Raw genomic sequence first — 23,089 nt, 5'->3', positions numbered from 1 at the left:
TCATAATTTTAATAATAGAGTTACCCAGGACAATGACACAAAACAACTATTAACCTAATAAATACAATATACATCAATTTGAGTGATGATTTGCGATCTGTACACTGAACATCAGCTAGAGGCACACTGATTCACATTCAGTCAATGTAATACAAATATAAAACAAGTATGCAGCCTTCCATGCACTAGAACTGAGTGACATCAAAGATCATCTTATTTGAATAATGTCTAGACAACTAGACAACTAAACAGTCAGTAAGAACCAATAAACAAATTATAAACAATAGCACTAATAAATACAATAGAACAAAGATAAAAATGAAATAAATAGTGCTTTAAGATTTATTGTTTAACAATATTCAGGTAAGAAACAATGTCATCAAATGTAAAACAACATTGCATAGTCTTCACTGTATAAATTAAATATAGATTAATCCTTATTAAAGGATTACACTTTTGTAACCGGATCAGGTGTAGGGTACAACGGGACTAAAGGAGCACCTTAAGATAAAATTGATTTTTTAAGAGGGGGAAGGGGGGCGAAGGGGGCCTTTTACCCCACACAAGGGATAAAACGCTCACCAGCATGGGGCAAAAGGCACACAGTATTGATACAAATACTTTAGCTAAAATAATGTTTTGAATAATGTCAAATTTTATTTATTTTTAATTTAACAACGTTTGAACTATTTTCTGTGTATTTTGATAAATTAAATAATTTTTGTTCAATAAATATGCTGGCATTAAAATATGTTAATATAGAAACAAAATATTTTTTAAAAAGATTCTAAAAGCATTGAAGGAGATCCCATGATAATATATATTTACAGCAGTAACAATAAATAATATTTTTATTATATGTGATTAATATATTTTTTTTTAATGATGGTTTCATTAAAAATATGATGATTATCACAAAAGGTGGACACCCAATTTAATATTTAAATAGGGTGCCTACCCTATATGGTTTCTTTTGCCCCAACAGCAGGGGTGCCTTTTACCCTAAATACCTAAAATCTTCTGCACACTTTTTTTTGTATTCTCGAGTCTTTCACATAGCCTAGCCTACTATGCCAATATGGACTATTTACGACAGCTTGCAGGCCCAGTTTTCATTTATTTTCAGTGTATGAAAAAAAAGTAGCATTGACATTCTGCGTAACACTTTCTTTCTTTTACAATTAGTTAAAACATCGTTTTTGGGAGTAAATTTGATTGTTATTCTTGGGGACCTTTATTTTGAAGGCGAATCACGGACTCACTGCCTTTTGAAACGCCCTCGCAGTGTTTCGCTTCACGCTTTGAGCTGACGTCCGAGATGCCTGGAGAATAAAAACATTGTAAATTGCCCGAGGTAAGAAGCCGAATTCACTTTGCCTGTCCTTCACATCATACATACACACAAACAAACCCCTTTTCACTATAGGACCTTATTTCAGGTCTTCAAAAGGCCATGGGGAGGAATACAGGTGTGTTTGGAGCAGCTGAGTTCATATCAGAGCTCTGTCACACTAATGTGGACAGACCATTTCCTATGTGGCAGAATGGTACCATCAGTCCATGTGTCAACCAGCTTCTGTTGGGATCACTGTTACATGCTGTTATTGCCATAATCAGTGCCTGTTACATTAGTGTTCCCAGGTGAGTGTAAAGCTATTATATAAGGACTTACGCTGAAAAACACATCCAAAAATTTGGGGTTAGTACGATTAAAAAAAAGAGGTTTCAATGAATGAATACTTGTATTATTCATTGATGCATAAAATGTATCAAAAGAGACAAAAAATGTTACAAAACATTTTCAAATAAATGTTCTTTTAAACTTTTAATTATCAAAGAATCCTACAATTTTTTTTTAGTCAAAGTTTCCACAAAAATATTAATTAGCACACCTGTTTTCAACAGTGAAAACAAGAAATGTTTATTGAGCATCAAATCAGCATATTAGATTGATTAGTAGGATATGACACTGAAGACTGGAGTAATGATGCTGAAAATTCAGATTTGTCACCACAGGAATAAATAAAATTTTCAAATATATTCAGAAAAAAAACAGTTATTTAGTAATTGAATTGTTACATCACAATTTAACTATTTTACTGGATTTTTGATAAAATAAATGAGGGCATAAGATACTTCTTTCAAAAATGTAAAAAAAAATCTTACCAAACCCCAAACTTTTGTATGTGTGAAAATCTCAGATGAAAGTCAGCATGTCATGAAATCAAAATGGACCTTGTTTATTTGCATAAAACACAATCTTATTCTAAAGAGACAGACATATTTACCATTTTCAATTAATTTTGAAAAACAAGTGCAAAATGGTCATGCAGAATCATTGTGCTGACCTACAGAAAAATGATTGTTTTGAAAGTGAGCTGCACTTCATCTCTACACTACTGGCAATGGACAATATAACTTTTTTGTCCTAAAATTTAGCCAAAATATTGTGAATGTGACCGCATCTTTAGTCATGATCTAATCAATTTTGGTAGTTAAAATTAAGTCCTGACCAAATTTTGTTTAATATTCCTTGTAGAAATACACCAGATTATAGATTTAAAGTGGGTTATATATTGACTTTCATTATGTTAATTATCTTGATGCTAAAATACTTTTCAAATGATCTAATTGTTGTTTTATAACCCACAGACTTAGCAATATTGTATCATCTCTACCCATTGGCTGGGGCTTTAGGACTGTATCGACCGCGCTGTTAGCGCTCTTGTTTTTGGGAGACTTGGTCCTGGTTTTTATGCTCTGGGCCCCAGACATTTATCTGGATGTTTTAGCCGATGGATGTGGCATACTGGCCTGGATGGTTCATTTTGGGGCCGTTTTGGCCTTACAAAGGACAGTGTTCAGAAGGACTCGTGGTCCTGCTGTGCTTCCTATACTGCTTATTCTCTCCATCCCTAATCTAGTTTTTATTCTCACTACCTACATCCAAGAAGTCAATCACCTGGGAGTCTCAGAGTCTCTGCAGGTTGTCCGTCTAGCTCTAACAGTAACCAGGGCTGCTCTGGTGCTGGTCTACTTGCTTGGTTATATCTTTCCCTGTTACAGAACTCAAAGGGACATTCTATCTCTAAATGCAGAAGATGTAGCTCCTTTGATTGTCTCCTTTGAACCCGATGGAGGGGTGACCGTAGCTGAGGATGGCTGCAGCTGGCTGTCCAGGCTCCTCTACCTTTGGCTGAACCCTTTGCTGACGCGAGGTAAACGTGGAGAGCTGGAGAGGCCAGGTGATGTCTTCCAGCTGCCTCATCGTCTACGTACCAAAGCAGTCAATCTCCGGTTCTACCAGTGTTGGCAGAAATGTGTCCTTCCAAGAGGTCAGGAAAAACCTGAAAGACTGGATAGACTTCCAAGAGGAAACCTGCAGGACAACTCTTGGAGTGAGGCAGAGCCGGAGAGGATATGTGAAGGTGGAACGCAACATGATGTCAAACTTCTGCAAGTGTTGCACAAGGCCTTTGGTCTACGCTACTACCTACTGGGTGTGTTGAAATTAGTAGCAAGCATGCTAGCTTTTGCAGGACCCCTGCTTCTCGGTGAATTGGTGGGTTTCATGGAGACAGAGGGGGCACCACTGAGCAAGGGTGTGTGGTGTGCTGTGGGGCTGTTTTCTAGTACCTTTCTTGCTGCCCTCTTGAGGAACGTCTTTGTTTATGAAGTATCAAAGATTGCGTTAGAAGCTCGGGCTGCTGTGATTTCCACCATATACAGCAAAGCTCTTAAAGTCAGTGGGTCTGCTCTGGCTCGCTTCAACATGGGCGAGGTAGTCAACTTCATGAGCACAGACACGGACCGTGTGGTGAATTTCTTCAACAGCTTCCATGAAGTTTGGAGTCTTCCCTTCCAGTTTGTCCTTGCACTTTACCTGCTTTACCTTCAGGTGGGCGTGGCCTTCTTAGGCGGCGTGGGCGTGGCTGTGCTTCTCGTGCCTTTGAATAAAGTCTTGGCTTCCCGAATTCTGGAAAACAATAAACATATGCTACTACACAAGGATGGGAGAGTGAAGGTGGGACTATGTTACTCTAATGATCTGGAATATGTTTATGTTAAGTCTATAAATTTGGCTTTAAGTAAATGCACTACCATTCAAAAGTTTGGGGTCAAGTTTTTTATTTTTTGAGAGAGAAATTGATACTTCTATTCAGCAAGGATGCATTAAATTAATCAACTAATGACTGCAAACTGTAAACTTTAACTTTAAATGAATGTAAAGACCTTTATAATGTTACATACTATTTCTATTACAAATAAATGCATCACAGAATCCTGAAAATAGTGTATCAGGGTTTATACAATTAAGGAACATTGATGATAATAAAAATGTTCCTTGAGCATCAAATCAGCATATTAGAATGATTTCTGAAGGATTATGTGACACTAAAGTCTATTCAGTTTTGTCATCCCAGCAATACAGTAATGTATGAAAATGGAAAACACTTATTTAAAAAAAAATGTTTTAATCAAATAAGCCTCGGCAGCCTTGGTGAGCATAAGAGACCTTCAAAAACATTTAAAAGTCTTACCAACCCCAAACTTTTGACCGTAGTGTTACACATTTGGCCCTCGGCAGACTTCTAAGGGGGCGTCAATATGACATAGATGAATTAAACAAATTCAAGACAAAAGAAGCATTCAAATTAGCTAAAACAACTAAAAATCAAACCTTCTAAAGCTGGAAAAGTAATTTAAATTAATAAATAAATAAAAGTTAAATGTAAAGCTTTAAAATATTTTACTAAGTAGAAGTCAAGCAGGTTTAGAAACACTGGTGCCGTCACTTCCTGTGGATAATCAAATATCTGATATAATTTATCTAAAGCTAATGACGGAGATACTCTTTGGAATTCGGGTCCTGAAGTACTACAATTGGGAGGAGCACTTCACCCAAAAGATCGCGGAGGCACGTAAAAAAGAGCTTCATCACCTGAAAATTCTGAAGTACCTGGATGCTGTATGTGTGTACACCTGGGCTGCTCTGCCCGTGGTCATCTCCATCCTTACCTTCATCACATACGTCCTGCTGGGAAACAATCTCACCGCTGCAAAGGTGTGTAGGCCACGCTTTAAAGGAATGTACTGGGTTAAATGCAACAACTTTCTCTTTGTCTTCTTTTTTTAAGTGTAATATACCACAGCCTAAATGTTTCATGAAAGGGGAACAGAGTCTGCTCTGCGTTTAAATATTTCAAATGTTTTTGTATGAATGGTTAAATATCGTTCTACACCTTTTGCTTTGCAGGTGTTTAGTACTCTGGCTCTTGTGGGGATGCTCATTCTGCCTCTCAATGCCTTTCCCTGGGTGCTGAATGGAACCCTGGAAGCTAAAGTGTCATTAGACCGCATTCAGCGCTTCCTCACACTACAGGATCAGGACCTCACCGTCTATTACACTCAAGGTACCTGACCTGTGTCTGAAAGGTTAAAATAATCCATAACACAACCCAGAAATCCACTTGTCTGGTGTTATTTTATATTTCTCTTTTGATGAAAAGCTGATAATTATTTGAAATAATTAATTAAAATGAACATTTAAAATAAATAATTGTAAATAAATGAATAAATAAATAAAATAAAACACTGAAAAAGTGTTTTAAATGACTAAAATAAAGAAAAGAACTGAAATAAAATACCTGAAATGTCAGGGAGTACTTTAGTGTTTGTAGCAACTCATAATGTAAAAACTGAAGTAATAAGTATTAAATTATTATTGTAATAAAATGTACACATTGTAAACATTTTCTTAAACCTTAATAAAATATTGAGCTCATAATGTTATCATTATCATAATGATCTCATTAAATCAAACATTATGATACATTTATTACATTATAAACTCACCAAAAACATGTTTTCATTATTTTAATAGCTTTTTAAAACATAAAAAATATTAGTATTCCCTAACAGTAAATTTTTAAAAGTCTAAATCCAGTGTTAAACTACCTGTGAACTGCAACAGATTTAAATATTCATGCTATTATTATTATTACTAATAAACAAAGCATTGGTGTTTCTTTACAGTACATTTAAAAAAATCTAAATCTAGTCTTAATCTGCCTACAAAATATGCCAGATTACTGATACTATTACTACTAAATTCCTACTAGTAACAGAGTAGTTTAAAGGTGCAAAAGTTTTACATTTTTAAAACGTACTGAAAAGGAATACCAATGCTTAATGTTGAATAAACAAATACAATACATAATAATTTCATGAATATTTAAATGTTAAGGAAATCCTAAGGGAATATAGTAATTTTAATATTTTAAAAGCTATTACAATTATGACAATATGACATGTTTTTTGTGAGTTTATATGTTACGTCTAGATATATTGCTGAAGAACGTGCCAAGACTTCCAAAAACTCAAAGGATCTTTATTCCCAAAAACTTGTCTTTACAAGAAACTTCTAACACTTCCTTAGAACATAATAAACACATAAGGACATCTAAGGTGTTAACACCAAGACCGGACCAAGGGTGCTTCTCAATATCCCTCCTCGTTTCCTCGCTCCTCCATCCTCCATCCTCCATCCTCCATCCTATGACCCGCAAACCGATGGAGCTCAGTCATCTTGTAGGAGATCTCAATTTTCTAATTGCACCGTGAGGAGGCGAGGATGGAGGAGTGAGGAGGCTTCCTGAGGAGTCATGAGCGAGGATACACAGGTGGATCCTTTGCGGAAGTGTTTTATCCATTAAATGTGACGCAAGCATTAAAGGTCCCGTTTTTCGCGTGTTTTTGAAGCTTTGATTATGTTTACAGTGTGCAATATAACATGAGTTCATGTTTCGCGAGTAAAAAAAACACAGTATTTTTCACACAATTTACTTATCTGTGCACCGCTGTTTCCTCTGTCCTAAAAACGGCCTGATGATTTCCTTGTTCTATGAAGTCCCTCCTTTAGAAACACGTAACGAGTTCTTATTGGGCCAGCGCTTCCCGTGTTGTGATTGGACAGCAGCTTAGCGCACTTTGCCCGGAAAGGTCCCGCCTCTTACCATAACGGGGGAGATGCAAGCACTGAATGCGCGCTCTTCTCCACGTGAGAGAGCAACAAGACCACGCCCCCTATTTTGCGTGTACTTGTGGGCGGAGGGTTAGTCAACAAATGGTTCTAGTGACGTCATTCATGCAAGGAAGTGCAGGGGTGTAGTCCAAACCGGCCGTTCGCTGTAGGCTTTGAAAGGGAACTTCTGTTAAATAAAATATCTCGCTTGGCATTGAACTTTGAGCTTTATAATTTTACAGGTATTATTTATGCTCTAACAGCAACATTACACACTAACTAAAGTTTGAAAGATGGAATTGCGAAGAACGGGACCTTTAATTTTCCTCCCCCTTCATATCGTGCCACAGTTTATTCATTATCAATATGTGTACATGTACAAGACACAAATGTTTGTCAAATAACAACAACTGACAGCAGAATTATATCAAAGCACAAGAAAATGAAAGAAACAAATAGAAACTAATACTATACATCAATGAATAAAAAGCAGTTAATAACTGGAATTTGTTGTTAATAATAACTGGTAATATTAATTAAAATATGGACAAATGTGGTATTTTGTGAAGGCTGAAGCTCACAATATAAATAGTCATCTCTAATATTCAAGAATCCCGACTAAATCAAGCGGTGCAGTCATCATTAATTGATGCGGCTTTAAAGTGACGTTAAAGGGAGCGAGGATATATTTCACTTGATTCAATTCCTCCGTCCTAGCGTCCTGAAGGGGTGGAGCTAAGGAGCGAGGAAAGGAAGCTAGGAAAGGAAACGAGGATGCACAAATAAGAATTGGAAGCACCCCATGACAGAGTGAAGACTAGTGCTGCGTTCCACTCCACTTTAAGACACGCACTTGCAAACTTCCCTAAGCACTTCCCCTTGAGGGAATCCCCGCCGCCATTTTGAAGTGCGTTCCACTTCATGAAGTGAACAAGGGAAGTTTGTATGGACAGACCCTTGCTCACTCGATTTTGACCGAGTGAGCGAGTCTACTTCATATGTACACTTCAGGCAGCTTCATATACCACAATGCAACGCGATTGTGACGTCACCACATATCACGTTTAATTTACCCCACCACAAACAACTATAACTATTTTTAAAAACATTTAAAACAACACAAACACATCCATATACATATAGAATGCTGCATTAAACAGTTTCGTAAAGGTAAAAAATAAATAATATATCAACTCCATAGTGGATTCTAAGTGATCAAGGGCTTAGGGCGTTCCAGTTCAGTCCATTTGCAAAGTTTCCGCCAGTAGTGGGCACTCATGCAACGTAGGCATGACGCACATCCGAGTGAACGAGACGGAGGGAAGTTTGCGAGTGAAGGGCATGATAAAAACGAACTGGAACGCAGCATAGGAACTTAAATACAGGCACTGATAAAAGACTAATGAGGGGGAACAGGTGACACAGATGACGAGACACAGCTGACAACACGCTGGGACTGACAGTGGCGGGAAAACTAGAACAAAGGAACATGTGACCAAACAGAAACCTGGAAGAACATGAGGAAAACACAGGAGACGAAGACTGGACATGTGACATTATAATATAATTATTTTGTCATAATGTAAAAAAATTATGACATTATTATGAACATTTTATTAGAATAATAATGTAATACTTATTACCTTATGTGTTTTTAGTTTTTACATCATGTGCAGTTACTACATTATGAGTTGCTACAAGTGTTTGAATGTCAATTCAAACTAAATTTGGCGAATCACTATTCTGATTCTTCAGTGTTTTTTTTCTTTTCTTATCACTTGTCATTTAAACACGGTTATGAAATTCACCTAAATTAAACACTTTGTTCATGGCAAATTCATGTGATTAATAATATACATAAAACTTTGATTAATACATTTAATTAGTGCACTTCATGTCATTTATTTATTTGCAGCGTGTCCTGAGGATCCTCTGTCTGCTGTTCAGATGGACCAGGCGAGTTTCTCCTGGAAACATTCAGAGGATCCAGATTCTGTCAGTGTACCTGATGACAAGACGGAGGACAGGTCACCAGTGCGCAGCTTTTATCTGCATGCACTCAATCTCAGCATTAAAAGGGTATGTGCTGTGGCAGGGACAGGCCTTTAGTTGGACCATCAGTAGCTTAATTGTTTCACCATGATAAGAAGAGATAAAGAGAAGTCTCCTTTCAAAATTTGTTTTGTTGCAGGTTTGATGAAAAATTAAAAAGTATGTTAGTTTGTAAATCTGTCTTTGCTTTTTGGCCCTAGGGCTCTCTGGTGGCTGTGGTGGGAAAAGTTGGTTGTGGGAAAAGCTCTTTGTTGGCTGCCATAACAGGAGAGCTTACCAGGTACTAATTCATAATATCTCTAACAATGTGCAAAATAAAATGCCAAAACAATACAGTGCATCAGGAAAGTATTCATAGTTCTTCACTTTTTTCACATTTTGTTATGTAACAGCCTTATTCCAAAATTTTAAAAATTTATATATTTTTTTCTTAATTCAACAAACAATACCCAATACTAACAATGTGAAAGAAATATGTTTGAAAACTTTGCACATTTATTAAAAATTAAAAATAAAAATAACATAAGTACATAAGTATTCAGTCTTTGCCATGACACTCAAAATGAAATGCAGGTGCATTCCACTGATCATCCATGAGATGTTTCTACAACTTAATTGGAGTCCACCGTTGGTAAATTCAGTTGATTGGACATCATTTGGAAAGGCACACACCTGTCTATAAAAGATCCCATCACAGTTAACAGTGCATGTCAGAGCACAAACCCAGCCATTAAGTCCAAGGAATTGACTGTAGACCTCTGAAACAGGACTCTATCAAGGCACAGATCTGGGAAAGGCTACAGAATTTCAGAATTTTTTTGCAGCATTGAAGGTCCCAATGAGCACAGTGGCCACCATTATCCATAAATGGAAGAAGTTTGGAACCACCAGGACTCTTCCTGGTGGTCACCAGCCAAAACTGAGTGATTGGGGAAGAAGGGCCTTAGTCAGGGAGGTGACCAAAAACCTGATGGTCTGTGAATGTCCTTGGTGGCCCAGCCAGAGCCCAGACTTGAACCCGATTAAACATCTCTGGAGAGATCTGAAAATAACTGTTATTTTATATAAAGTATTGAGCAAAGGCTGTGAATACTTACGTACATTTGATCAAAAATACAGTAAAACAGTAATATTGTGAAATATTACAATGTAAAACAACTTTTGAATATATTTTAAAATGTACAGTGGGGGAAATAAGTATATTGTATTTAATACTTTATGGAAAAGCCTTTGTTTGCCATTACAGCTTTAAGAGGCTTCTGTATGAACAAATGAATCATTCACAGTGCTCAGGTGGGATTTTGGTCCATTCTTCTAAACAGACTGTATTTAATCTTCAATATTCCCGGGGGGCCTCTTGCGAATCTTGATCCTCAGTTCCTACAGCAAATGCTCTTTTGGGTTTAAGTCTGGTGATTGACTTGTCGTCATGTCACATATTTCTGATGTTCCTTCCACGTGTGAATAATGGTCCCAATGGTGCTTTCAGGAACATGTGTGACCCTGGACCACAAAACCAGTCATAAGTCGCATGGGTACGCTTGTGGCAATAGAAAAAATTATTGATTTTTCTTTTAAGCCAAAAATCATAAAGATATTAAGTAAAGATCATGTTCCATGAAGATATTTTGTAAATTTTCTACTGTAAATATATAAAAAAAATTATTAGTAGTAGTACTATGCAGTGCTAAGGACTCCATTTGGACAACTTTAAATGCGATTTTTCTCAATATTTAGATTTTTATTGCATCCTCAGATTCCAGATTTTCAAATAGTTTTATCGCGGCCAAATATTGTCCTATCCTAACAAACCACATCAATGGAGGTCTTATTTATTTTAGAAATTTAGATAAAGATTTACCCTTATGACTGGTTTTGTGGTCCAGAGTCACATTTCAAATCAAATCCGTCAGTAACCAGTGCCGTTATTAGTAGTGCAACAATTTTGTTGGTCTTGGGAGAGCTCTTTGCCTCTACCTATCATGAGAGGTACTTTCATTCAAAAAAGGAAAAGCCTTTTTACCTATCAACATGCACTAACCCAGCTAATTTTAATTTGTACATGTTGGAGGTAGAACTAATTAGTGCAAAACAGCTTCTGATATTTAAATAGTTATTAATATTGTTATTTTTGAAGTTTTGTTAGGTTCTGCAAGTGGCACAGATATTACACACTTAACATTGATCATGATTTCATGGTTTTGTCTCCTATAGGTGTGGAGGGGAGGTATCTGTTCAGGGAAGAGAGCAAGGATTTGGATTGGCCACCCAGGAGCCGTGGATCCAGCATGCAACAGTGCAGGACAACATACTTTTTGGCAGGGACTTTGACAGCATGTTCTATCAAGCTGTGATTGAGGCCTGTGCCCTTGCTGATGACCTCAATGTGGGTGTATAACTAGCTATATTTATTTTGCTTGCAGTTGTTCCCATGAATTGCTTGTTTGAATGTGCTATTTTGTTCAGATCTTGCCTGGTGGTGATCAAACAGAGGTGGGAGAGAATGGTGTGACACTGAGCGGAGGACAGAAAAGCCGCCTCGCTTTGGCCCGGGCTGTTTATATGGTGCAGTGTTTTTTTTAGACGTCAAATGAGATGTTTGATGCTCTAAAAGGCTAAAACAGAAAGTTCATGGCAGAAATATGATGTGTGTATTTATTGTGCATTTCGTATTTCAGGATAAAGAAATCTATTTGCTAGATGATCCTTTAGCAGCTGTGGATGCTGATGTTGCCCACCATCTCATGGAGAAATGCATCTTGGGAATTCTCAAAAACAAGACCAGAATTCTTTGTACTCATCGGATAGAGTTTGTGGATAAGGCAGATGTGGTGGTGCTGATGGACAATGGGATGATTGTAAAAACAGGTACCAACCATCACCAGGCAATGCCCTCTTGGTTGTTTACTAGTTATTACTAGTGTTTATTAGTTATTCATTTACTAATAAAATTCTGCTTTGTCTTTGTGGTTAAGGGACGCCAAATGATGTCCTTTCTCTGGTAAAAGCCCATAAAGACAGCAAGAACAACAGCAATGCGAAGGAGAAAGGTACTGATGCTTTTCAAATGAATAATTTTCAGTTTTTATTCTTGGTGCACATCAACTGTGAGTATGCAGATAAACCTTCTTTCTCAGATGCTATAGTCAAGGAGGAAGAGGAGGTCAATGAGCCGGAGCTAGAATCAGAGCTTAAGATGTTTGGGGAGGAGCAGAAGCAAATGGGAAAGCTGTCCTGGGCTGTGTACTGCTCCTATTGGAGAGCAGTGGGTGGATGCTTGGCTGTAGCTGTGCTGCTCTCCCTTTTCCTAATGCAAGGTAATAACAACCAATATGAGCTGAATGTATTATAAAAGTATCGCTGTAAGACAGTCGCTGCACTATTGTACCGTTAATACTTTGATTTGCTTTATATAGTCACCAAAAATGTGTCGGACTGGTGGCTCTCTCATTGGATTTCACATATGAAGGACAATATGACTGAGCTGGTGTCACTGTCAGCTGATCCACTCTTTACTCTGACTTTCCTCTCTCCTGAGAGACTTATGTGAGTTAGACATTCCATTAAATGTTTTTTTCTATTTCCACTACCATTCAAACGTTTTTGAAAGAAGCCTCTTATGCTCACCAAGGCTGCATTTATTTAATACAAAACTCATTTAACCTGACTGGTTTATCTCTGTCTACTCCATAACTTATCAGATTTCATGCACCTGACAGAGGTTCACAGACTTCTGGAAATATGAGCTCTGAGCTGAAGTTTTACATGACTGTGTATGGATCACTGGCAGGAGCGAACACCGTATTCACAGCTGCCCGTGCGTTTCTCTTCGCCTATGGAGCAATCTGTGCTGCTACTGTCGTTCATAAGAGACTTCTGTCTAGTGTGCTTAAGGTAATAAGCGTTGTCTCTGCATCTCTGATTGTGTGAGCTATTACTAGGCCCAGAGGTTCAAAGTAATTGCTAAAATGTGTAAAATTGTTTGCAGATGTCACTACTTGGTTTTATATATTGTATAAATGTAATATAATAATGATATTTAAGTCATTGCAATTATTATAATAATATAAAATAATGTATAATGTTTTTTTTTTTATTTGTGATTTACATTATTCATATCTGCTTCTCCCATTCTAGGCCACTATGACGTTTTTTGACACTACACCATTGGGTCGTATCTTGAATCGATTTTCCTCAGATATTAACTGTGTGGATGACTCTCTCCCCTTTGTCTTAAACATCCTCCTGGCCAATGTGTTTGGGCTGCTTGGGATGCTTATCGTCATGACCTATGGGCTGCCTTGGGTGCTACTTCCTTTGGTTCCTCTGGGGGTTCTCTACTACCAAACTCAATGTTTTTATCGCCACTCGTCCCGTGAGCTGAAACGCCTGTGCAGCCTCACTCTCTCTCCAGTTTATTCACACTTCTCGGAAACCCTCAGCGGCCTGTCCACAGTGCGGGCCAGTGGACACACTACCAGGTATGAAATGGTTTTCTCTGAAGAAAAGCATTTTTCCCCCTCAAATAATTCAAATGACCTTGAATCAAAACGGTTTGGTTTAAAGAAATGTTTGGGTAATTTAAGAAAGAGAATTTTTCTTTTTCAGACCTATAATGATCATTTGTTTTTTTTCACCTATTGTATCCGTTGGCGTTATTATTCTGCTTCCGTTTCTTCTTCCTCCTCTCTTGAGTCTATGGCAGCTCATAGACTCAAGAACCACTTGAGGGAAAGTTATGAAATTTACCACACTGATAGAGGACTGGCCGCACATCAACTACACCAATTTTGGAGTCTCTAACTCAATCCCTCTTATGTTTGTGGAAATATTCGGTAGCGTCAATTGACGTTCCTAGACTCCTAGACATGAAAATTGAACCAGACCATCTTCAGACATACCAACAAAAGTTTTGGAATTAAAGTCTATTAATTTTACGAAGCGCTTGCAAAAATAGACATAAGGCTGTATCTCCGCAATGTTTTATCATATTAAGACCAAACTTGGTACGCATCATCACAAGCATGACCTGAGGCTACATGCTGCATTTCGGCACAGTGCTATAAAAGTGGTCTCGTTAGATTTGGTCAAATGATATCCAATTTTTCTATAAAATAAAATGCTGTATATCATGAATGTATTAGCGTATCATTACAAAACCCAATATCATTGGCACGATGCCCTGAAGGAGCCTGAGAAGTTTCGAGCTAGCGCCACCAATTGGTAAAATTAAATATTCACATGCTTATAACTTTAAATTTGATTTATTTTCAAAGGATTCCTGAATCCTTGATTGCTGAGTCCAACAATACCTAACATGGTAGGTTTATGCCTATGGTTTGTTCAATGTTGTGATTTATTGTTTAGACAACTTTCGTGGATATTTTCGAAACCATTAGTCCGATCGAGACGAAATGCCGTAGGAAAATTCAAAAGTCAGGTGTGGTTTCATTTTTTTATATGCTTATGAATACAAATTTCTATAAACCCTAAATAAAATGAGATATTTTCACCAAATTTGAAACGCTTATGTATGGGGGCACTCTGAAGACACTTCAAAAAAGTGGTTGGACTGCTCCACTTGGTGATGCTACAGTCTTGTTCAAAATAATAGCAGTACAATGTGACTAACCAGAATAATCAAGGTTTTTAGTATATTTTTTATTGCTACGTGGCAAACAAGTTACCAGTGTGTTCAGTAGATTGTCAGAAAACAAATGAGACCCAGCATTCATGATATGCACGCTCTTAAGGCTGTGCAATTGGGCAATTAGTTGAAAGGGGTGTGTTCAAAAAAATAGCAGTGTCTACCTTTGACTGTACAAACTCAAAACTATTTTGTACAAACATTTTTTTTTCTGGGATTTAGCAATCCTGTGAATCACTAAACTAATATTTAGTTGTATGACCACAGTTTTTTAAAACTGCTTGACATCTGTGTGGCATGGAGTCAACCAACTTGTGGCACCTCTCAGCTGTTATTCCACTCCATGATTCTTTAACAACATTCCACAATTCATTCACATTTCTTGGTTTTGCTTCAGAAACAGCATTTTTGATATCACCCCACAAGTTCTCAATTGGATTAAGGTCTGGAGATTGGGCTGGCCACTCCATAACATTAATTTTGTTGGTTTGGAACCAAGACTTTGCCCGTTTACTAGTGTGTTTTGGGTCATTGTCTTGTTGAAACAACCGTTTCAAGGGCATGTCCTCTTCAGCATAGGGCAACATGACCTCTTCAAGTATTTTAAAATATGCAAACTGATCCATGATCCCTGGTATGCGATGAATAGGCCCAACACCATAGTAGGAGAAACATGCCCATATCATGATGCTTGCACCTCCATGCTTCACTGTCTTCACTGTGTACTGTGGCTTGAATTCAGAGTTTGGGGGTCGTCTCACAAACTGCCTGTGGCCCTTGGACCCAAAAAGAACAATTTTACTCTCATCAGTCCACAAAATGTTCCTCCATTTCTCTTTAGGCCAGTTGATGTGTTCTTTGGCAAATTGTAACCTCTTCTGCACATGCCTTTTTTTTAACAGAGGGACTTTGCGGGGGATTCTTGAAAATAGATTAGCTTCACACAGACGTCTTCTAACTGTCACAGTACTTACAGGTAACTCCAGACTGTCTTTGATCATCCTGGAGGTGATCATTGGCTGAGCCTTTGCCATTCTGGTTATTCTTCTATCCATTTTGATGGTTGTCTTCCGTTTTCTTCCACGTCTCTCTGGTTTTGCTCTCCATTTTAAGGCATTGGAGATCATTTTAGCTGAACAGCCTATCATTTTTTGCACCTCTTTATAGGTTTTCCCCTCTCTAATCAACTTTTTAATAAAAGTACGCTGTTCTTCTGAACAATGACTTGAACGACCCATTTTCCTCAGCTTTCAAATGCATGTTCAACAAGTGTTGGCTTCATCCTTAAATAGGGGCCACCTGATTCACACCTGTTTCTTCACAAAATTGATGACCTCAGTGATTGAATGCCACACTGCTATTTTTTTGAACACACCCCTTTCAACTAATTCAACTAATTGCCCAATTGCACAGCCTTAAGAGCGTGCATATCATGAATGCTGGGTCTCATTTGTTTTCTGAGAATCTACTGAACCTACTGGTAACTTGTTTGCCACGTAGCAATAAAAATATATACGAAAAACCTTGATTATTCTGGTTAGTCACATTGTACTGCTATTATTTTGAACAAGACTGTATAATTAAACAAAACATGATATTGGCTCTATACAACTCAATGTATTTATGTAGGGTTTCCACCTTTTTGTTCAAAATTGTCTTTATTCATGTCTTTCATTCATCACTGCTAGTTTCCTTGTTTCTGCTGTGCTTGGCCCTGATAATTGCTGCTTGCAGCTATATTTATTATTATTTATTTTTTTAAATAGCATTTTGACAATTTTTACTTAATCTCCTTCTCACAATACTATAATGAAATAATTTATTTTTTCAACAGCATAAAATAAAATCAGTACAGCAAATTCTACCATTTTACAGTTAAATAATGTGTCTTTGTGTGAATTGTGTGCATATTTTTTGTTTTGCATAATTCATGCTGATTTAATTTTTTTTTTATAAAGAAATTTAAGTCATCTGACTTTGAGGTGAAATATGACCTGGACATTTGTGATTGTATTCTGAATACGATTTTATTTTTGTGTTTGAGAGCAGATTTGAGGAGGAGAATGAGAGGCGTCTAGAACAGAATCAGCGATGTCTCTTCAACAGTAATGCTGCCATGCAGTGGCTGGACATTCGGCTGCAGATGATTGGTGTTACCGTAGTAACCGGCATCAGTGTGATCGCTGTGATCCAGCATCAGCTCAAATCCATCGATCCAGGTTAATCTCTTTATGATTGAAATTTTAGGAATTTAACAGATGCTCTTTACCAGAGTGAAGTAAACCAGCTTTAGCTTCATGTCAGACTGCCATGGCCAACAGAACATCCAGAACATTCTCTACTAAGAATCAACTACTACCTTTACAGACGAAAAAGTTTACAAAAATAGAAGATAGGAAGATTGTTATTTCTGTATCTTAAACAACATCAAATTCAAAAGCATCTGAAAAGCCATGTCTATTACTGGCTTGTGCAGACACAGACAGATTCACATGTACTTCATTGGTCTCTATTGGACATTTAGGAAACTTTTTTTTGGAAATTGGAAATTGTTCAATTTCATAAGAGCATTGTGCAGTTCAACCATAAGACATTTAAAATGGTTTCAAGATAATAAAATTAAAAAATATTAAAGTATTTGCTCTTCTCTGTTCTGTCAGGTCTGGTAGGTCTGTCTCTGTCCTATGCACTATCCATCACCAACTTGCTGTCAGGGCTGATTTTCAGCTTTGCACAGACAGAGATGCAGTTGGTGAGCATTGAACGTACCGAGGAGTATTCCACCAACATTCCACAGGAGCCTCAACATGCCAGCATTGAGGTAAGAGGAGTGATCTTTAGCCCAAAAACTGCATTTGAACCAGCTGTGATTTATTTTATTTTATTATTATTTATTTATTTTATTATTATTTATTTTTTATGTTTTCGAAACTTGTTGTTATTAGTAATAGTCGAATCTTTCAATTAATAAATTAAAAAATGTAGAATAAAATTCTGTATGTAATTTAAAAAAGTATCAATTTAATTTATATATATATATATATATATATATATATATATAATACTATATAGAATTATATAGAAATTAATACTTTTATTTAGCAATCGTGTGCTACATTGATAAAAAGTTATAGTAAAGATTTATATTTTAAATAAATACTGTTCTTTTTAACTATTTATTGCCCTGTTTCCAACATTGATAATAAATCATCATATTAGAATGATTTCTGAAGGATCCTGTGACACTGAAGACTGGAGTAATAATGCTGAAAATTCAGCTTTGATCACCGGAATAAATATGTTTGATATATTATACCCAAAAAGTATAATTCTTCATACATCTTCATACAGTCAAATTGATTAAAAAAATTTGAGACCAAAATTATTCAGACACTTTGACCTGACCATGTTTTGCTTTAATTTCTAATGTGACCTTTTACACCACAGACTTAAGAAAATAAGACTTAACAAAATTAGGCAATGCTTTGTAATTGGTTGGCCTAAATTGGTATTATCTAATTGTGTACTTAATTTAATTTGGTTGATTATAATCCATTACATACCTTTATGTCAAATTCAACTGGCATTATAAAGATTAATTTGTTCTGACACATTTTAACCATTTTAAAATAAACTATAGCAAATAAACTGTGATAATGTGAGAAAATGTTAAAATGGTAACTAAAAAAGTATCTGAATACATTTCAGTTTCTCTCTCTCTCTCTCTCTCTCTCTCTCTCTCTCTCTCTCTCTCTCTCTCTCTCTCTCTCTCTCTCTCTCTCTCTCTCTCTCTCTCTCTCTCTCTCTCTCTCTCTCTCTCTCTCTCTCTCTCTCTCTCTCTCTCTCTCTCTCTCTCTCTCTCTCTCTCTCTCTCTCTCTCTCTCTCTATATATATATATATATATATATATAATATATATATATATATATATATGTGTGTGTGTGTGTGTGTGTGTATATATATATATATATATATATATATATATATAGAGAGAGAGAGAGAGAGAGAAACTGAAATGTATTTAGATACCTTTTTGGTTACCATTTTAACATTTTCTCACATTATAATGGTAATTTAAAATGTCCTTAAAGTGTAAAGCTCAACCTTAGCCTGAAATTCTACCCTCTGCAGGTTCTAGACTCGTGGCCTGAAAAGGGCAGAGTTGAGTTTGTGGGTGCTGTGTTGGCATACCGGCCAGGTTTGCCCAATGCTCTTGATGGGGTCAGCTTGGAGGTATTACCAGGGGAGAAGGTTGGCATAGTGGGGCGTACAGGCTCGGGGAAATCCTCGTTGTTCCTTGCCCTATTCCGTATGGTGGAGCTAAACCAGGGTCAAATACTGCTGGATGGAGTTGACATCAGCTCTGTCAGGCTTAGTAACCTGCGGTAAGTTTTACAGTGACTGTTTGTTTGGCACCTTTCTACTTTGTTAGTCCGATAAACTAACATTCAAAAGTTTGTCGTAAGATATATATATATATATATATATATATATATAATTTTTTGTTTTAGAAAAAATTCAGCAAGAATGAATTCATTTGATTAAAAGAGACATTAAAACCTTTAATAATGTAACAAAAAGATTTGTATCTTAAATAAATGCTGTTCTTTTGAACTTTCTATTCAAAGAATCGAGAAAAATCACGGTTTTGACAAAAATGGTAATGGCTGCTGAAAATTCAGCTTTGCCATCACAGGAATAAATTGTATTTTAAAGTATTACTGTATTTTGATCAAATAAATGCAGCCTTGGTGAGCATAAAAAAATTTGTTTCAAAAATATCAGATCCCAAAATTTTGAATGGTAGCGTACATTTCACGTTTGCAAGAAAATAATTTCAAATTGTCAAGTTTTTTTTATTTGTCATTTAAACTAGAATTAGTCCATAACTGTAAATATTTCTAATGCATTTTACTTCATAAGTTTTTGACATAAGTTTTGTCTTCGTTATACTTTTCTTTCTTTTTTTCAAATCCGCTTCCTCTTCCAAAGAAAAGTTAATCTGATATGCATTGTTGTTTCAAGGAGGTAAGTAAATATTTGTTTTGTTTGTTTCATCCTCTTTAGATCAAAGCTGGCCATCATACCTCAGGATCCCTTCCTCTTCTCCAGCTCAGTGCGAGAGAACCTTGATCCCCATGGCCATCATCCAGACTTACAGTTGCTAGAAGCTCTTGAGCAATGCCACCTGGGAGATGTAGTACAGAGGATTGGTGAGAGTTGATCACCATGTTGTGTGACTGTTGTTCAGTTTGTTCAGCTCAAATCCATCTGTGAAAGGATTAATCTAGGACATGAGGTTTTTTGTTGCCATGTCTGTCTATCCCATTACAGGTGGCCTGGATTCGGAGCTTGGAGAGAGGGGAAAGTCTCTGTCTGTGGGCCAAAGGCAGCTGCTGTGTCTTGCTCGTGCTCTGCTTACAGAAGCTAATGTATAAAACTAATGTATAAAGAGTTTCAAACACATATCTGTTGTTTTCCTCTTATATTCATTATGTATTTTATTGTCCATTTATGCTTCAATAGATTTTATGCATCGATGAGGCAACAGCAAGTGTCGACCAGAAGACTGACATGCTTCTACAAAAAACGATCAGAGAAAAATTCAAGGATAAAACCGTTCTTACCATCGCCCACAGGTCACAAACTGCTTTTATACTTGCATATGATATATACTTGTGTGTTTTTTTTTTTTTTACTTTGATACTGTTGTTTTATTGAATGAAAAAAGAAGGGAAAAGGTCTCTTTATCCAACTTTTCTTTAGTGATGTGGAACTGATTTTCAGTTGAAAAATTCTAAAAGCAGTAACACCAAGCCATTTATTAAATTAAACATTTATGAGACAACGATTCCCTGCCTTTGACTGAAATTTCCGGCTTTCCATGTTTTCAATGTTATACGGTATCGGTAAATTTCCCTAGTTCAGTGGTATTCAAACCTGTCCTGGAGGCAGCCCAGCCCTGCACATTTTGTCTCCCTCATTTATCACAGCTGATTCAAATCATCAGCTCATTAGCAGAGTCTGAAATAACTAAATTGGGTGTGTCTGATGAGGGAGACATTCCGTGTTTTGTTTTTCGTGGTATAGGTGACTATCTGAAAACCAAACTTTTAGCCAGAGGCAGGGTAAGGGAATGTAACTTGACAGATGTGCTCACCGATAATGATCATCGATCGAAAGACTGTTTTGTGGATTTGTTTGCCTGAGAAACAAACAAGGTTGTATATCCAATACATTGCATAATTGTTTCACTGGCATACGAAATGGTGTTCAAAAGTCATGATAAATGGCATTAAGCAGCGTTATAAAAAGCGTTCTACAGTAGGGTCCAGTTTTCAAGTCCTGTCCTGGCCCGAATATAACAATTTTATATCCATACAGTGGGGCATACTTTAAATATAATGAAATTAATAATAATGAATCTTTAAGTAATTTCGAGTATCATTTGAGTATCTCATTGCCGGGCTGAGTGTCCTGGTTTTCGGTTATCAAAATATGGTCACCCTATTCTACAGCAGACAGCAAAAATAAGCCTTCCCCGTCACCCCCGCTGTCATTCACAAAACCGCACAGGTGAACAGACGATATACTCTTGCTTCCTCCGCCACCACCAGGTTCTCTAATTACCGTAAGTGACCAAAAATATGTGTTTCAAAATAATAGAACTATACCTGGCTCTTACACGTGGGTTGATTTCCACCCCCATAAGTATGATTTTGGTGCTCCAGCACCACAAAACACACCACTCTTCCCCATCTGGATCAAGCAGAAACCAGGGATAACACATGTAAGCAAATGCATATGTAAAATAACGCAATCATAAACATTTAAAGGGATAGTTTACCCAAAAATGAAAAATAGCCTATGATTTACTCACCTGGGCCTCAAGTCATCCTAGGTGTATATGACATTCTTCTTTCAGATGAATAAAAGTTGTTACAATATAAAAGTCCTGGCTAATCCAAGCTTCATAATAGGAGGGATTGCGATCCCTATGATTTAAGATCATAAAAATGCATCTGTCCGTCAAATAATTTGCTCCACACGGCTCCATCTGAATCCACATCTGAGTTTTCAAGAAAAGATTGCTTCAAAATTAACTGTTTATATCCTTTTTGACCACAGCGGAGCACCGTATTGTTGCGCTTTCCTGTAATTTGGATGCATCTTAAAGATCTAGCCTACACTTTAATACTAAAATGCTGCAAAGTAATTACAAGAATAAGCTTACATCAGCTCAAAAGAGAAAAAAAAAAGTAAATATTTTAGATGAGCCATTATTATAGCAGTAATTAATGTTATATAAGTTAAATTTGCAGCATTGTATTAACTTATTTCCCCTCATTTCCACATTTCTTTTAAATTACATATTTTTTAAACAGGAGATTTAAATAATTAATAATTTCCTATTATTAAATTAAATATAATTGTATTATTATTCCAAGCATATAACATTTTTACAGCAGACAATCATTCGACTGACCACGTGAGCAGTGTTCCCAAGTGCACAGGATCACAAAACTCGCTCCTCCACTGTTTTATCACTGAGGTGGCATGCAAATGTATTTTTACAGACGTCCACATGAGAAACAATTACCATCCAAATTGGGCTTAAGTAAACGTTTTCTAAAAACTCCCTACTGCAGCTTTAAGTTGCCAGAGTTCTCTCTGTTAACCTTTGTACCGAACAGCCACGTTTATAACATGCTAGCAGGCATTTTTGCCAGTTAGCGCATGATAACACTTCCACAGCAAATGACTAGTTCATCACTACTTTTAGAAATAGTTAAAGTCAGGTTGAAGTTCATTTAGTTTTTTCTTCTTCTACCCTTTGTACTTTTTGAATTAACAAATTATTATTTTGGAATGATACATTTATTAAATGATAAAATTTAAAGTTTTAGACATCTGTCAAGAAAAGTTCTGTTGCCATACAACCCAACCTTGTCCCTCTCATTCAACAGACTGAATACAATCATGGACTCTGACAGAGTATTGGTGATGCATGCTGGGAAGGTGGTGGAGTTTGACAGCCCTGCAGCTATGTGCCAACGAGAAGACTCTGTTTTCCAGAAACTCTTACGTGGCGGGGAAGAGCAAGTTTAAATTACTGTTCAGAAAAGAATGTTTTTGGAGTCAAATGAATGGACATCGCACATGTGCAAATACCTGCAGTTTATATCATGTAATACAATGTTGAATAGAACTGTGAAACTCAGGAAAATTTGTTTTATGATGGTCACATTTGTAAAAATGAAAATGTGTGTCTGTCTTAGAAGTAAATGTTTTTTTTAAGTTATTCGTTTCAGATTTGTATTTTTACTAATATTATTAGTTTTCAAGGGGATCTATTTTAATTCGG

At 36.6% G+C, this 23,089-nt stretch overlaps 1 protein-coding gene across 1 annotated transcript; it reads left to right on the top strand.

The window, feature by feature from the left end:
• The first annotated feature begins 1,233 nt into the window (after nucleotides 1-1,233).
• On the top strand, nucleotides 1,234-23,026 carry abcc10 (ATP-binding cassette, sub-family C (CFTR/MRP), member 10). The gene is made up of 22 exons (XM_067432019.1): nucleotides 1,234-1,354; nucleotides 1,440-1,641; nucleotides 2,653-4,024; nucleotides 4,838-5,065; nucleotides 5,258-5,414; nucleotides 8,940-9,103; nucleotides 9,277-9,356; nucleotides 11,291-11,462; nucleotides 11,543-11,641; nucleotides 11,755-11,944; nucleotides 12,052-12,126; nucleotides 12,214-12,393; nucleotides 12,493-12,622; nucleotides 12,778-12,970; nucleotides 13,214-13,557; nucleotides 16,773-16,942; nucleotides 17,384-17,544; nucleotides 18,856-19,109; nucleotides 19,792-19,937; nucleotides 20,059-20,156; nucleotides 20,251-20,363; nucleotides 22,692-23,026. Exons 2-22 carry the CDS (start codon nucleotides 1,454-1,456, stop codon nucleotides 22,831-22,833), a joined length of 4,656 nt encoding a protein of 1,551 aa, XP_067288120.1. The 5' UTR covers nucleotides 1,234-1,354; nucleotides 1,440-1,453; the 3' UTR covers nucleotides 22,834-23,026.
• The last annotated feature ends 63 nt before the right edge of the window (nucleotides 23,027-23,089 follow it).

The sequence above is a fragment of the Pseudorasbora parva genome, chromosome 22 (genome assembly GCF_024679245.1).
Source record: "Pseudorasbora parva isolate DD20220531a chromosome 22, ASM2467924v1, whole genome shotgun sequence".
NCBI classification, from domain to species: domain Eukaryota; kingdom Metazoa; phylum Chordata; class Actinopteri; order Cypriniformes; family Gobionidae; genus Pseudorasbora; species Pseudorasbora parva.
Note: the sequence above shows the minus strand (reverse complement) of the source record. Positions and strands in the feature narration are given on the sequence as shown.